General features: G+C 38.6%; 1 protein-coding gene across 6 annotated transcripts; it reads left to right on the top strand.

The window, feature by feature from the left end:
• Window positions 1-41: 41 nt before the first annotated feature.
• On the top strand, window positions 42-15,374 carry MIOS (meiosis regulator for oocyte development). Of its 6 annotated transcripts, none has more exons than XM_068405439.1 (11): window positions 42-136; window positions 1,116-2,482; window positions 2,691-2,789; window positions 3,738-3,995; window positions 5,299-5,468; window positions 8,377-8,442; window positions 9,060-9,218; window positions 9,971-10,123; window positions 11,459-11,663; window positions 12,753-12,882; window positions 13,124-15,374. In XM_068405439.1, the coding sequence occupies exons 2-11, from the start codon at window positions 1,186-1,188 to the stop codon at window positions 13,218-13,220; spliced, it is 2,634 nt and encodes an 877-aa protein (XP_068261540.1). In that variant the 5' UTR covers window positions 42-136; window positions 1,116-1,185; the 3' UTR covers window positions 13,221-15,374. The 6 variants fall into 6 exon arrangements, with proteins under 6 accessions (XP_068261540.1, XP_068261541.1, XP_068261542.1 ...); XM_068405440.1 differs by having other exon boundaries at window positions 1,113-2,482; XM_068405441.1 differs by having other exon boundaries at window positions 42-140.
• Window positions 15,375-15,464: the final 90 nt, after the last annotated feature.

Raw genomic sequence — 15,464 nt, 5'->3', positions numbered from 1 at the left:
AGTGCCACAGATTTCCCTTCCCCGCTGCCCCCGCAACCGGAAGCCCTCGTGCGCCGGCCTCTCTTCCTTCTCGGGCGGTGGGGCCGGCTGGGGGCCGTGCTCCTGGCGGCGGCGGCGGTGTCGGAGGGCGCTGTGGGTGGGTGAGCAGCTGCTGCGCCTGGGGGAGGTGGGCGGGTGGCGGCCGCCCGCGCTCCGGTCCGTTCCCGCCGCCGCGGTGTCCCGGCGGGCCTCGGCGGCCTCCTCACTCCGCGGCTCCGGCGTCGCGCTGCCCCTGGGCGGGGAGCGGCGAGACGGGCCGGGCTGCGGTCAGCGGGCCCTGCGCCCCCCGGAGCACGTAGGAGCGGTGCTGGGGGGTAACCAGCAGACGCAGAGAGGAGGCCCGGGAGAAGTAAATAAGGCTTCGTTTTCGTGCTTGCCCATCTAGTATGTCCCTTTTTCCAATTATAGAATAACGTTTATAGGATCTGCGGAGTCTTTTTCTTTGTAGGCACGTGTAATGATTCTGGACATACAGCTGCTGAAAGTGTAAATGATAATTAACAGCAGCGTAAGCTTATGAACGCTGGTAGGCCAAATACGAATGAAGACAAGGTAGTTTTGGAGCAGAAGGTGAGATTAGGAGCAGTAGAATTAAGATAAGGAGTCGAAAGTTGTATTTCTATAGAAATCTTTGAAGAAGGCAAGTATTTCTAGGCTATAAAACAGGCTCTAAATTCTGTCAGTTAGTGCACATCAGTTAGGCAGAGAAGTTTTCTGCTATGTGTTTTAGGGAGTGGCTCGTTACCAGCAGCACACCCACATATCATGCCACATGACATTTCAGTTAATTCTTTCTTCCACAATAGCGAAATAATACTGGTGTGGAGTTTGTAAAAACAGCAAATTCTGTTGTTAGTTTGTAGGTGGCTATGTTGGTTCTGTCTCCGTAGGTACATCCCAGCAAAAACAAAGTCTGCTGTTGTGGAGAGGATTCAGGTTTTGGCCTCAAATGTGTACGTGGTAAATGGTTGGGCTAAAAGTTGTTCAGAACCGTGTTCTTGTTTGTTTAGGGATAATCTGAGATTACAAAAGCATTTGGGGTTTGATAACATTCCTACAAATGATTTTCTCAGCAGTTTCCATATGAACGGATATCACTTGAATCTTCTTACAAGAGCTTAAATTGTGTGTAAACTTACCCTAAACATGAGTGGCTCCAAACCCGATATTCTGTGGGCGCCGCACCACGTTGACCGATTTGTTGTGTGCGATTCGGAATTGAGCCTGTATCACATTGACTCTGCTGTAAGCTCAGAACTCAAGGCAGGGTCCTTGCGCTTATCAGAAGAAACTACAGCTACGCTATTGTCAATCAATTCAGATACCCCATATATGAAATGTGTGGCTTGGTATCCGAAGTACGATCCTGAATGTCTCCTTGCCGTTGGACAGGCCAATGGTCGAGTGGTACTTACTAGCCTCGGTCAAGATCACAACTCAAAATCTAAAGATTTGATAGGCAAAGAGTTTGTTCCCAAACACGCACGGCAATGCAATACGCTCGCGTGGAACCCACTAGATAGCAATTGGCTTGCTGCCGGATTAGATAAACATCGGGCTGACTTCTCAGTATTGATCTGGGATATCAGTAGCAAATACGCCCCAGAGGCTGCCGTTGCTACAGAGAAGGTAAGACTTTCAGCAGGAGATCCGGAAGTGGGACTTGTAGTAACAAAGCCACTATATGAATTAGGACAGAACGATGCTTGTCTCTCTCTTTGTTGGCTTCCACGGGACCAGAAGCTTCTTTTAGCTGGAATGCATCGAAATCTGGCTATCTTTGATCTGAGGAACACAAGCCAAAAAATATTTGTAAACACCAAGGCTGTCCAAGGAGTGACTGTCGATCCCTATTTCCACGATCGTGTAGCTTCCTTCTATGAAGGTCAGGTTGCCATATGGGATTTAAGAAAGTTTGAAAAGCCAGTTTTGACCTTGACAGAGCAACCAAAACCCTTAACAAAAGTCGCGTGGTGTCCAACAAGAACTGGGCTGTTAGCTACTTTAACAAGAGATAGTAATATCATTAGACTGTATGACATGCAGCATACTCCCACCCCCATTGGAGATGAAACTGAGCCAACGATAATCGAAAGAAGCGTCCAACCTTGTGAAAACTACATTGCATCATTTGCCTGGCATCCCACAAGTCAAAATCGAATGGTGGTAGTGACTCCCAGCAGGACTATGTCTGACTTCACTGTTTTTGAAAGAATTTCGCTTGCATGGAGTCCAGTGACATCCTTAATGTGGGCTTGTGGACGACATTTATATGAATGTACAGAAGAAGGAAAGGCTAGTTCCTTGGAAAAAGACATAGCAACCAAAATGCGGCTCAGAGCTCTGTCAAGGTATGGTCTTGACACTGAACAAGTTTGGAGAAATCACCTCCTAGCTGGAAATGAAGATCCTCAGCTGAAATCACTTTGGTACACTCTGCATTATATCCTTTATTTTATTGTAGTTTATATCCTAAAGAAGCAATATACCTTTATATGTAAGCCAGTTATATGAAATGCATGGAAGTTTTTAAATGTAATGCAACATCCTGTAAATATTTGGCATATGTTAATAGGATGTGACTTTTAAATTAAAAAAAAAAAGTTTTGCAAACACTTGGGAAAAATTAAGCTTCCTATACATGAAAATACTTATGAAGCAGTATACTGAAGATATGGATCAAAAACTTACAGGAAACAAAGGTCCCTTAGTTTATGCTGGCATTAAATCAATTGTGAAGTCATCTTTGGGTAAGAATGTTCCAACTTTGATAAGTACTATTGTAGTTACATTTACAGAATGATGCACTCATGGGTTTGTCTTTAAAAATTATTGAAAGAGGCTATTTAAAAATACAGAAACAATGTGTTTCTGTTTGTGTTTTAATATACCAAAGTTAACAGTTTATATTACAGTAATTTCCAGAATTTTCAGTGTTCTTGGAAAGTCAGTGATCATAAAACAAAAATATCCTCAGAGGTAAATCTTCAACTGAACTATTTTAAACATTTGAGTTTTGACTATGACACTGAAAATTCTTTCTCTCCACATAACTATTGTATTTTTCAAAGTTCCACGTCGGGTGTGGTTCCAGGAAGCTGACTTTACTGTAGTCACTGCTATTGTACTAAGTACGTTTATATAACTATGTTTAAATAAGCTGTCTTGTTCTCAAGTGTTAATCACCCCTGGTGCATCACATTATGCCTCTCATGCTCAGTGGAGCTTTTATTAATATAATCTATTATTTGAATCTTTCCTTCTCTGTTCATTATGTGTCTTATTAATATTTATGCTCCTTGGAGCAAAAAATCACTTCAGCGGTGGGAAAGCTTCTGGCATGTTGATGCTTGATAAGAAGAGGAGAACTGGTAGGGCAGGTGCTTGACTGTGTATTAAGTATTTTCAAATTGAACATACTGATCACTCCTGTAGCAAGAACCTCCAAAATCTTAGGAGGTAGAGGAAAGAAAAAAGACTTAGTGGGGAATATGTGTCAACTTTAGATGCATGATTTTGAGCAGATCAAAATAGTTTTGTGTATGTTGTTCTGTACCATAGAGTTTTTAGTGGTGTTAATTTAAAGTACTAAAATATGATACTCAGCTTTTCTACTCTACTTTATGATTGAAATCGAAGTATTGTGATTGCAATTTAATTTTGATTTAAGCATAATGTAATTTATTTCCCATTTCTAGGAACAACAGAGAACCTCAGGCACAGCAGGAGTGGATCTGATAGACAGGCAGATATTATTCAGTATCTGAGTGAGGAGAGATCCTTGGCTTTGCAGCTCTGTGGGTGGATAAAGAAGGGAACGGACTTAGATGTGGAACCTTTTTTAAATTCATTGGAACAGGAAGGAGACTGGGAGCGAGCTGCCTCTGTAGCACTTTTCAACTTGGACATACGGCGAGCAATACAAATTCTAAATAAAGGGGCTTCCTCGGGAAAAGGTGTGTATTGTGTTTAGTACCTTTTATTTTGGTGTTATATTACCTTACTAGGTGTTTTTTTCTGTAAACAGAATTATGGAAGATCGTATGGAAAAGATGCCTGTTGTCTTATAAAACAGTTACTTGAAGTGGTTATATTGGAGCCTAAGAATCTGACAAATCCTGATCTTTCACTCTTCAGTCTATCATATGCCTTACTGTCTAGTTAAAATAGATTGTATGTTTCAGAATTTCCTATTGATACATGCACCAGAAAGTGTTACACTCAGAACCAGTGGAATTCTTTTGTTTTAATGGAATTGTGCCTTGGCTAGATGTCATGTATATCTGCTTCTGTTGGGCTGCCTGCAGCTTTCCACCAGTGCAATTGCTGTGAAATAACTGAAATGTAATCATAGAATCATAGAATAATTTTGGTTGGAAGGGACCTTTAAAGGTCATCTAGTTCAACCCCCCCTGCAATGAGCAGGGACATCTTCAACTAGGTCAGGTTGCTCAGGGTAATATTCAGGGTCTTCAGAAAACATTTGTTTTGGAGTAATATTTGGTCAGAGTTGCAATGTATGAGGGAAAAGGTAAGATGCCGGAGCCAGGAGATGGATTTTTGTTCTGTTTTCTTGCCAGTATTCCTCCTACAACTCTGATTTGCATCTGTGTTCTCTTATTAAGTTTAAAAGACTATCTTGCCACTAAAGTGGGTAAGACAGACATGAAGGGAGCTGTTAAGGTTCTTTTATTTTTAATATTGCCCCGTTTTGGTAGGGGGAAGTGTGTATGTGCTTTCCCTAGGGAAGGTTCAGAGGGGAGACATGCTATCTTTGAATTCAAAAATAAAATTGAACTTTCTGACAGAATGAATAATTAGATTAAATAGATTTTATGTTTTTAGGAAACTTGTTAACTTGAAGCTGCTATATGCAACTGTCATCCTCTAGCTAGGTCTGTTAAGTGATGACTATATATACAATCCTACCTTTACATTTCTTTATATTTAGCAGTTCAAAACTATTTCAAAATACCAGAACCAGTGTGATGTTGTTTAAAGTATAACTGAGGCTGTCATGCATGTGGTCTTGTGACTTCTAGAGCTGTTAACTTACCTGAACAGAGGCATTTAAAGCAGAAACTAAAAAAATGCTAGTGTACACACATTTATTTTAGCTAGCGTTAATTCTACTGCATTTTGTCTTGCATTCTAACAAAGCGTTCTGTTTCAAACTGATGCTTTCAATTACAGTTTTAATTGGATTTTTTTAAGTCTTTAACTTGAATATTGTTTCATTGATTGTTTTTAATAAATCAGGTGATCTGAACCTTAATGTAGTAGCAATGGCTCTATCAGGCTACACAGATGAGAAGAACTCACTCTGGAGAGAAATGTGCAGTACTCTAAGACTGCAGTTGAACAATCCCTACTTGTGTGCTATGTTTGCTTTCCTGACAAGTGAGTCTGGCTCATATGATGGTGTTTTGGTGAGTAAATTTTTCTTACATTAAAGTTCCCTTAAGTAATAGGTACATATATATACACATATATATATTGTTCTCTCTTGGCTTCACCAAGGGGAAGTCATGCTTAACCAACTTGATAGGCTTTTATGAGGATATAACCCGGTGGATAGATGATGGTAAAGCTGTGGATGTGGTCTATCTCGATTTCAGTAAAGCATTTGACACGGTCTCCCACAGCATCCTCGCAGCTAAACTGAGGAAGTGTGGTCTGGATGATCGGTAGTGAGGTGGATTGTGAACTGGCTGAAGGAAAGAAGCCAGAGAGTGGTGGTCAATGGGACAGAGTCCAGTTGGAGGCCTGTGTCTAGCGGAGTCCCTCAAGGGTCAGTACTGGGACCAGTTCTATTCAATATATTCATTAATGACTTGGATGAGGGAATAGAGCGCACTGTCAGCAAGTTCGCTGATGACACCAAACTGGGAGGAATGGCTGACGCGCCGGAAGGCTGCGCAGCCATTCAGAGGGACCTAGACAGGCTGGAGAGTTGGGCGGGGAGAAATTTAATGAAATATAACAAGGGCAAGTGTAGAGTCCTGCATCTGGGCAAGAACAACCCCATGTACCAGTACAAGTTGGGGGCAGACCTGTTGGAGAGCAGCGTAGGGGAAAGGGACCTGGGGGTCCTAGTGGACAGCAGGATGACCATGAGCCAGCAGTGTGCCCTTGTGGCCAAGAAGGCCAATGGCATCCTGGGGTGTATTAGAAGGGGTGTGGTTAGCAGGTCAAGAGAGGTTCTCCTCCCCCTCTACTCTGCCCTGGTGAGGCCGCATCTGGAATATTGTGTCCAGTTCTGGGCCCCTCAGTTCAAGAAGGACAGGGAACTGCTAGAGAGAGTCCAGCGCAGAGCCACGAAGACGATTAAGGGAGTGGAACATCTCCCTTATGAGGAGAGGCTGAGGGAGCTGGGTCTCTTTAGCTTAGAGAAGAGGAGACTGAGGGGTGACCTCATTAATGTTTATAAATATGTAAAGGGCAAGTGTCATGAGGATGGAGCCAGGCTCTTCTCAGTGACATCCCTTGACAGGACAAGGGGCAATGGGTGCAAGCTAGAACACAGGAGGTTCCACATAAATATGAGGAAAAACTTCTTTACGGTGAGGGTGACCGAACACTGGAACAGGCTGCCCAGAGAGGTTGTGGAGTCTCCTTCTCTGGAGACATTCAAAACCCGCCTGGACGCGTTCCTGTGTGATATGGTCTAGGCGATCCTGCTCCGGCAGGGGGATTGGACTAGATGATCTTTCAAGGTCCCTTCCAATCCCTAACATTCTGTGATTCTGTGATATATGTAGAAGTTCTATATACTCCATTAATTAATCAGATTAGAATGTATTATTTTCTTCTGATGCTGGCAGATACCATTTTTCTCTCTTAAACAGACATCTCATATTAGTGAATGTTGCGTTAGTGAACCGAGTATATAAAAACATGCATAAGCAGCCAAAATATCCAACATCATTCACACAGAGGATTTTTTTTTTAGTGTGGAATTCTTAAACAGTTAGAAATAACACTATCAAAATAATTTAAGCAGTAAGAAAAAGGGAGAGAGAGGTTAATAATGGAAATGCACAAAACAGAGTAAGTGCAGGTGAGTTCACAGTACTTTCATCAAGCTATATTTGCATTGAATTGTATTTTATTTTACCTTGTTTACTTGTTAAAACAAATCTGTTGTGTTGAAACAGTAAACAATAGCTTCACATCTTCTGAAATTGGTATAAACTTGCCGTGTGAAGAGCAAACTAAATCTTTAATTATGAGATACTTTGAGCCTTTAGAGGGGTAACATACTTGGTCCTTGGTTAGAGAACAACAGAAATCCTTGATTCAGTAGGAATTCTTTAGCTCAAGAGAGGACTCATTATAAAGCAACAGGGTAATTGTCCTAAACTTGTTGAAGACAAAGTTGTCATAATACGGTGCTTTTAGGGTATTGAGTAAGAATAAGGGAAGAATCCCAGAGGAGAGAAACCTGAGTCTTTTTTTAACACCAGCAAGAGAGAATGCTGTTGTTCTCTGGATGTTATGTAATAATTTTATAGTTGTTTTTTATTGATGAATTAGAAACTGTCAGACTGTAAGATTTGTGGTGTTTTTTTTTTTTAATTTTAATTTTTACTTTAATGAAACCTGTTGAAATTTACATGAAAAAGATTTTGCTGTGCACAGCTCTGTGTTTCAGCAGTGTCAATCACAATTTCTATTCTGAAAATGTCAGGAGGGATAAATATGGGCACAGCTAAGTACCAGAATGAATCTAGTCAAGCATTTTTTTTTCTTCAGTGTCAGATCTAGTAAAAGTATTAGAAAGCAGCAAGTAAATACTATTGCATTGCTGCACCTTGAGTGCCAGTGTACTTGTGAGAAATCCATGTTCTGGGTGTTTGGGGTTTTTGTTTTGTTTTGTTTTTTAACTTTTAGTTGTGATTTTTTAGGAAGGAATCTAGAGGTTAGACTATTTTCTAAATACGGTAAATGGAGATTTGTTTGTTTTTCTTGCTCCTGTGACTTGGTGAGACTCTTGGCTATATGTGCTAGAAGAACTATAGCCCAGCCCTACATGTCTTGCAAAGTTTCTGTATCCAGAGTTTCGTAAACAGTATAGGACGTGTTGTACCAGGCTTTCTGCCATTTGAATAGATTGTTCCAGTAGTCACAGTCTGGCGCTGATACCTGTATCTGAGTATAAACAATTTATCTGATAATTAGTGTTAGCTTTCTTCAGATGCGATGCTTTCTTTGTCCATTATCAAATTCATAGTATTAGTTATACAATAGCGCAAGTGTTTTGGATTTTACAAATAATGTATTGAAAAAGTGGAAGCTTGCATGGGATGGTGATGATTCCCATTTTTCTCTCCAAAGTATGAAAATAACGTAGCTGTACGAGACAGAGTGGCATTTGCTTGCAAGTTCCTCAGTGATGCTCAAGTAAGTCTGTGGTTGCACATTTAAGCAAACTGTTGAGCTGGGTTTTGTTTAGAGATGGAAGAAGCTCTGGGGTGGAGGGGTGAACGGTGGAAGCAATGAGTCATGAGTGATTTGATTTTTCTCATGACAATAGGATATAAGGTGTGGTATAATCTGGTCTTCAGTTTGTACCTTCAGCTTGATTTTTGTCTTTTTTTTAATACTGATGATGTGCTAGTTTGTTAAATGTTATTGCATTAACTGTGTTATTGGAGAGTATTTGTACTTATTCAGTGTTTATTTCTGGATGCTTACCTTCTCTTGAATTAAGGCTTCGTTTTACAGCAGGAATGTTTTCTTTTAAAGTCACTGAAGTATTTAAAGAATGTGTAACCTCTCTCTTTGCACTTCATATCAGGAGGCTTAAAGTTTGTTGATAAATATTTGGATTCTTGCAATATAGTGGATACAGCCATGTACCTTTTCCTTTATAACATCCAGGAGGCAGCATATTCTGTTAGCAAAAGGCACTCTTAAAGAAACCTATTCAATCATTGAAAGTTTTTACATAGGCTGACATAAATGAGTTAGGAAGGGCTGAACAGATGGCAAAAGTTAAGTAACATTTTTTTTAATAGCTGAACAGGTTTATTGAAAAGCTGACGAATGAAATGAAAGATGCTGGGAATTTGGAGGGAATACTGTTAACGGGGTTGACAAAAGATGGAGTGGACTTGATGGAAAGTTATGTTGACAGAACTGGAGATGTCCAGACAGCAAGCTATTGTATGCTACAGGTTAGTGTTTCACTCTAAAATAAATCTTTATAGAAAAACAATCAAGCATAGTTTCTTTAGCAGTATATTATTGAATCTTGTGAACTATTTGTGACAATATATATCATGCCTGTTTTGTGGAATCATCTGAAGCACTCAATGTTAACTACAAATGTGTATCTTCACTTTCTCTGGTTGAGATAGCTTGAGGAGATAGTAGGGGAAAGAGGCAAAAAGAAAAAATAGTCCTTTTCACTAGCTGAACTGGGAATACCCATTTCCCTGCTTATTGCTGGTGTGTTTCCTGATAGGTTCGAAACGTCATTTTTTTTCTTCAGGATTTTGATAGAGAATTGAGGTGAGGGTTTTTTTGTTTGTCTTTAGGTATTGGTTTTGTGGGTTTTTTTTATCATGGACTTGTCTTGGCCCGTACACAGTGGCAGCTATTGCCAGCACTGTGTTTAACTGCATATGTAATCATAACAATGATATAGGCTCTGATATGTGACACAATTTTATAATCCTTCATCTGACAGACATGAGTTTTTAGTAGGACATGGCAGCATGGGTATTTTCAAATGGAGAGGCAGACTGAAGAAAATTTTTATCAAACTCGCATTACAGTTTAACAGAAAATTAATCTTTTTCTAGACAAACTACACTGTATTATTTCTCATATCTTGTAGTATACTTTGTAAAGTCTTTTGAAAAAGTGAATAGTATGTATTGTGTATGTTCAGTGTGTGTCTGACATTTTTTCCTGCCTACTTTAGGGTTCTCCATCAGATGTACTTAAGGATGAGAGGGTTCAGTACTGGATTGAGAACTACAGGAATCTTCTAGATGCTTGGAGGTTTTGGCATAAACGTGCAGAATTTGATATCCATAGGAGTAAGCTGGACCCCGGTTCAAAACCTTTAGCCCAGGTAAATGTATTTCTTGTATGAAGTATGGCCAATCCAGAAAGGAAAGTGGCGTGGTACTTCTACAGAAAAAAGTTGCTGGCCGCACCTTGGCTTTCGTGAGGGTTCGTGTGTAAAAGAAAGTTTTCAACTAAGGCTACCCTAAAAAAATAGCCGTGCTTTTTCAAAATAGTTTTTGAGAAAGGACTTAATAACTGTTTTGATAGAGAGTACAGAAATATGGTAAATAAAGCTACATTTCTTCATATCTAATCTAGGAAATCAGTTCCCTACCATTTTTATTCAAGTGTCTTTTTTTTTTTTTCTTTTCTTAAAACCTTTTCTTTCAAATAACAAGTTGTCTTTCAGAAACTGTAACTTTTCAACACTTTTTCTGGGGAAACTTTCTTTTTTTCCCTCCCACATGGAAAAACAAAATCAAAGGTGTATCATCCAGCTGAATTCTGCATCATGGTGAGGATGATGCTGAAACCAGGGAATTGAACAAAGAACCAGTTCAAATTGGCTCTGTTTTAGGTGAAGCAAACTTCAAAGCTGTTTTGAAGCCCTTGAACCTTAAACTACAAGTCAACAGCAGCTTTCCTTATCAGTTCTGAACATAAGCTAAACCAAAAACGAACGCCCTGTCCAAATGCTATCTACTTAACATCTGGTGGCATTTTTAGCCAACATGGTCTTAGCATAGCACCTTCCACTCTCTCATGTCTGCTAAGGGTGTGCATTACAAGCCTTAGGGCCCAAAGGTTTCTAAGGAAGGCTATTTTTGAATTTCTTATCTGTCACAGTTGTTTAAGGAGACCTGCATCCATACTGCTCCAAGTGGGAGGGAGTGGAGTTTACTGCTCCTTCCTTATATGATCCAACACAAATAGCTCCTAAAGAGTTTAAAACATGTTAGTATCAAGTCACAACTTGTGGCATAAGGTATGCAGATAAAGATTATTAGAAAATCCTCATGTTGGGGACTGTAGACCGGGTCACCTGACTATAAGGAGGGAGAAACCAGATTTAATTACACAGTAAGTAGAGTAAACTTCATTTCTGTCATTACTGCAGGTATAGCTTTTTATTACCTTAAATAATAGCCTTCCAAGGTTCAGCAGTTGTGCATGTTTTTATGTGCTTTTGAGGTAAGTGGGCATTATTAAGGCCTACTTCTTGGGACTGTGTGCCACATCTATAAGCCAAGATGTTAGGAACTCTTTCACAAGTAGCCTTGGCTTTCCAGGGCGCTCTCTAGAATATCTGGTAAAGGTTTGCTAGCTTGAATGAATCCACTCATAGTTGTAGCAAAAGTGGAACCGAACCAAAAAAATAATGGGCTTTTTTTCTCTTTAGGTGTTTGTGAGTTGCAATTTCTGTGGAAAATCAATCTCGTACAGCTGTTCAGCTATTCCTCATCAGGGCCGAGGTTTTAGCCAATATGGAGTTAGCGGTTCACCAACTAAGTCAAAAGTTACGAGCTGTCCTGGTTGCCGTAAACCCCTTCCTCGCTGTGCACTTTGCTTGATAAATATGGGAACACCAGTTTCCAGCTGTCCAGGTATGACACAGTGGGTGTTAGTTATTCAGCTAGAGTACTAATTAGCAGTTCCTGTTAGAAGAACTTCTGTTGCACCTTTTTCTTTCTATTTGTACTCGTACTGTAAATATTCATACTTGTCATTTTGAGGGAGGAAGACCATAATTGAAAAATTGTTTATATCCCATCTGATTTTATGATGAAACCTATGTCTCAGTTCTTTGGTGTCAGACAGTATGCGCGGTTACTTGGTTCTGACCGTTTTCCCAGTGAGATTGTCCGTGAAATTCCATGGTTTAGGCAGATGAAAAGATTCAAGTATTTTGGTGGTCAGTATTGTGAGCCTTAAAACTCTAAGAAATGGGAAGTGCAATTCGTGAGATGAATGGTAGGGACACCACAGAAATCTTGGAATGTAAATTAATTGATTTTTAGCTGGAAGAGGAATTGAATGTGGTATACTTTCTGTCACTAAGTGTGAAAGAATGTATGGGTCATAACTGTCACAGCTAAGAAATATTATTACTAGAATCTCTTTGTTCTAAATGTCGGGCTCAGCATTATAGAAGGTCTAAATGAAACGGATTTTGTGTATATTTTTAGGTCAGTCTTGTTATAGAGCCATGAGCAGCTGTGCAGTTGTCCATATATATCTCTTCTCATTCTTATACTGATATGTGTTATGACTTCTATATTGTAATTGTTCCAATTGTTCCAACTAAATTTTGTTCTTTTTTTTTTTTTACATATATATATATATTTTTTTTTTTCCTAAAGCAGAACATTTCATTTGCAGTAAAACAGGCCCATAATTCACTGGAACATAAATCACTGTTGAAAGAGATTCTGTCTGTAAAATTTACTTAATAGGCAAGTCCAGCATGTCTGTAAGATGTGAAACAACAGCTCAGCAATACAATTCTTGTCTCGGCTTTCCACCAGTTCTTACCTGTTTAATAATTTTACTGACTTCTCTTTTAAAATCAGGCCATTTTTTCACATAATGTTCCTAATTTCAAATTTATTCTAATAGTGTTGCTGGGACTGAAATATAAATGAAGCATAATGATTTACAAGCATATTTGTGGGGGTGGGTTTGCCTCTGCACAGGAGGATCCAAGTCAGATGAAAAAGTGGATCTTAGCAAAGACAAGAAGTTAGCCCAGTTCAACAACTGGTTTACTTGGTGTCACAACTGTAGGCACGGTGGACATGCTGGGCATATGCTTAGCTGGTTCAGGTAAGCTGATGTTAAAATCTTTCTTATTTCACATGTGTATGCTGCACTGAGTAGGACATGCCTTCTTTGCTGTATCTATCATTATACTGTTTTGTTGGTTTAGAACATATGCGAAACTTAACTGTGATGCTGAGTTTTTCTGAGATACTATGTCCCTGCACATACTTAAATGTATAGATTACAAAATTCTTGTTAGTTTTATTTTAACTTTTTTTCTTTTTTTTCTGCTATTGCTATCTAGGGACCATACTGAGTGTCCAGTTTCTGCCTGCTCTTGTAAGTGTATGCAGCTGGATACTACGGGGAATCTTATTCCAGCAGAGACTGTCCAGGCATAAATATTGTTTGAAAATGTGGGGCTCTCTAATGGATATCCATCATAGTTCAAGCATATATTTTAGACAAAGGTCATTTGTGACTTACTGTGAAAAAATAAATTGCTATCAGATTAGTAAAATGATGCGTGTATGACTGTGCTTGGTAGAAACAGGTATTCCTGAAATGAGCCTCTGGGTATAGTATGTGGTCCTTGTTCAGAGGATTGAAGCAGTTCAGTTCAAAAGCACTCCTGGAATTGTGGACTCTTTGGATTTGCTAAAACTTTATTAAAAGTTTTTAGGGTAATGCTGATTGGCCCTTTTATTTGTTTTCTGAACAAAGCAGTGTTTATATGCTGTTTATTGAAAGTAGGCCTTCAAAATAAACACCTGAAAAGTGTTCTTCAGAAGATTGCAAAGTGATGCTGTGGATTCCTCAGTTCATTCTTTGATCACACTTTCTTGTATGCAAATGATCATTTCCTTGTAAGTTCATTCAAAGTGCCACTGTTAATCGAATGCTAAAGATTTTTATTTTAAAGAAAAATCCATTTCTTTCTGTTCCCAGGTGTTGTTAAAAGTAAAGCAATATCTTTGCAATTCAAGGTCTTATTTAATTTACCTACATACCTAGCTGATGTGAATTTTAATGCTAAAGAATTTGGGAGGTTTGTCTCTTAGTGACCTCTACATCCTAGAGAAGAGTTCCCTGAAAAGTCATGTGTCTGTTTCAGTGCAGAGTTCAGGTAAACTATAGGAGGTTTCATTTAATTAATTTCTAACATAATACTGTGAAGATCTGAAATCTCAAGGAGTGGAGACTTGTAAATATTTAAATTTTAAACTACATACTGAGTTTTGACTACAGAAATATTTGAAGACTTTTAGATAATCAGCATTTCCCTTGCTTCTGAAATACACTGGGAGGTGTGAAACCAACCTATATAAATCCTGCTTTTGGTCACTAGTGGACACCAGTCTGCTCCCAGAAGGCTGCACAACTTTTTACGTCATTGACCAGAAGTGGTTGTAGATATGTTACCAGCTGGAATTAAGATTATTTATTAACTTGAGAGTCAATGATATTTTGCTAATACTGTGCTAGGAGCTAATCGGTATTGTTGTCCTTGATTTTGTAGGCAACAAAATTCACACAAATTAGGGGAAAAAACCTGTTTTAAGGTATGTGATAACAACATCAGTTTACTTGGTGTGTGTTTATTTACTAGTAGAAATAGTATATGAGTTACTTAACACTTGTGTGCTATGAAATACTAAATGGAATGCTAGCAATAAACTGGTACCATATCACCAGGACTGTGAAAATTCATGTTTTAAAAGAGAATACATCATAATATACCACTAGTTCTAAGTGCTGTAGTGTAGTTGCACAAGATAGAATGTGGAAGTGTTTTCTGTAAGTGTACATTATTACATTCAGGACTTTTGGTTATATTTTCTGATTTAGCATTAATGTTGTAATACATCTCCTACATTTATTCTGCTCTAAATTTCTTGCCTAATTGACAAAGATCTTTTTTAAGTTAAAAATGTAAGAGGTACTTGATATTTGTAGGCATTGGAGAGCGGTTACTTTTTTTTCTTGTTAGAATATTTATTTCTCTTTCCAGTGTTTTTGTACACTTCATATTGCTGTTGAAGAGCTCTTCAAAATGTTCCCCATTTATAAATGTAAACTTGGGTTTAAGGTATGATACCCTATTTATATAAATACAGGCAATAAAACTTTTCCTTTATGGAAATGAGGATTTGTAAGTGTCAAAGATATGTTTTTATTCCTCTGTAATAACAGTGATTAGTAAATATTCTGATAAAGTCCATGTCCAGGTATATATAATAACTTACAATGTCTCATTTTCTTATGTAAAGAAAACTCGTTTAAAACATTTTGGACTTGACTATACTTGTTTGTGTCAAATTCTATCATGTCATTAAATGAGATGCTTACTTTGATACTCAGCATGTCTTTGAAATGTTTTGGATTGTAAATATGTGCATATTCTGGCACAGTGTAACTACCAGTTTTGGCTGTTGTAACTGGTAATCAGGCTTTCAGGCCCGTGATTACACTATTTGTAAATTTCACAAAGTAAGATGTTTTTTAATGATCAGATTTTTTTCCTTGCTTTGCTTTTAAATTAATAAAGCTGTGATTTTGTGGGTGATTTGTTGTTGTCTAACAAAAAGGTATAGCTACAGCCATTTTATTAGCTGCAGTTAAGTTACATTTACTGTTTTCTGGTA

Source organism: Nyctibius grandis, chromosome 7 (assembly GCF_013368605.1).
Source record: "Nyctibius grandis isolate bNycGra1 chromosome 7, bNycGra1.pri, whole genome shotgun sequence".
Taxonomy (NCBI): Eukaryota; Metazoa; Chordata; class Aves; order Nyctibiiformes; family Nyctibiidae; genus Nyctibius; species Nyctibius grandis.
The sequence above is the reverse complement of the archived record's forward strand: the minus strand, read 5'-3'. Positions and strand labels throughout refer to the sequence as shown.

What these genes read in the sequence shown, in the direction of transcription:
- MIOS (XM_068405439.1), top strand. Translation starts at nt 1,186, where the DNA reads ATGAGTGGCTCCAAACCCGATATTCTGTGGGCGCCGCACCACGTTGAC. An exon ending in CAAGCTATTGTATGCTACAG is followed by an intron (nt 9,219 to 9,970) that starts GTTAGTGTTTCA and finishes TGCCTACTTTAG; the next exon opens with GGTTCTCCATCAGATGTACT. An exon ending in GTTCAAAACCTTTAGCCCAG is followed by an intron (nt 10,124 to 11,458) that starts GTAAATGTATTT and finishes TTTTCTCTTTAG; the next exon opens with GTGTTTGTGAGTTGCAATTT.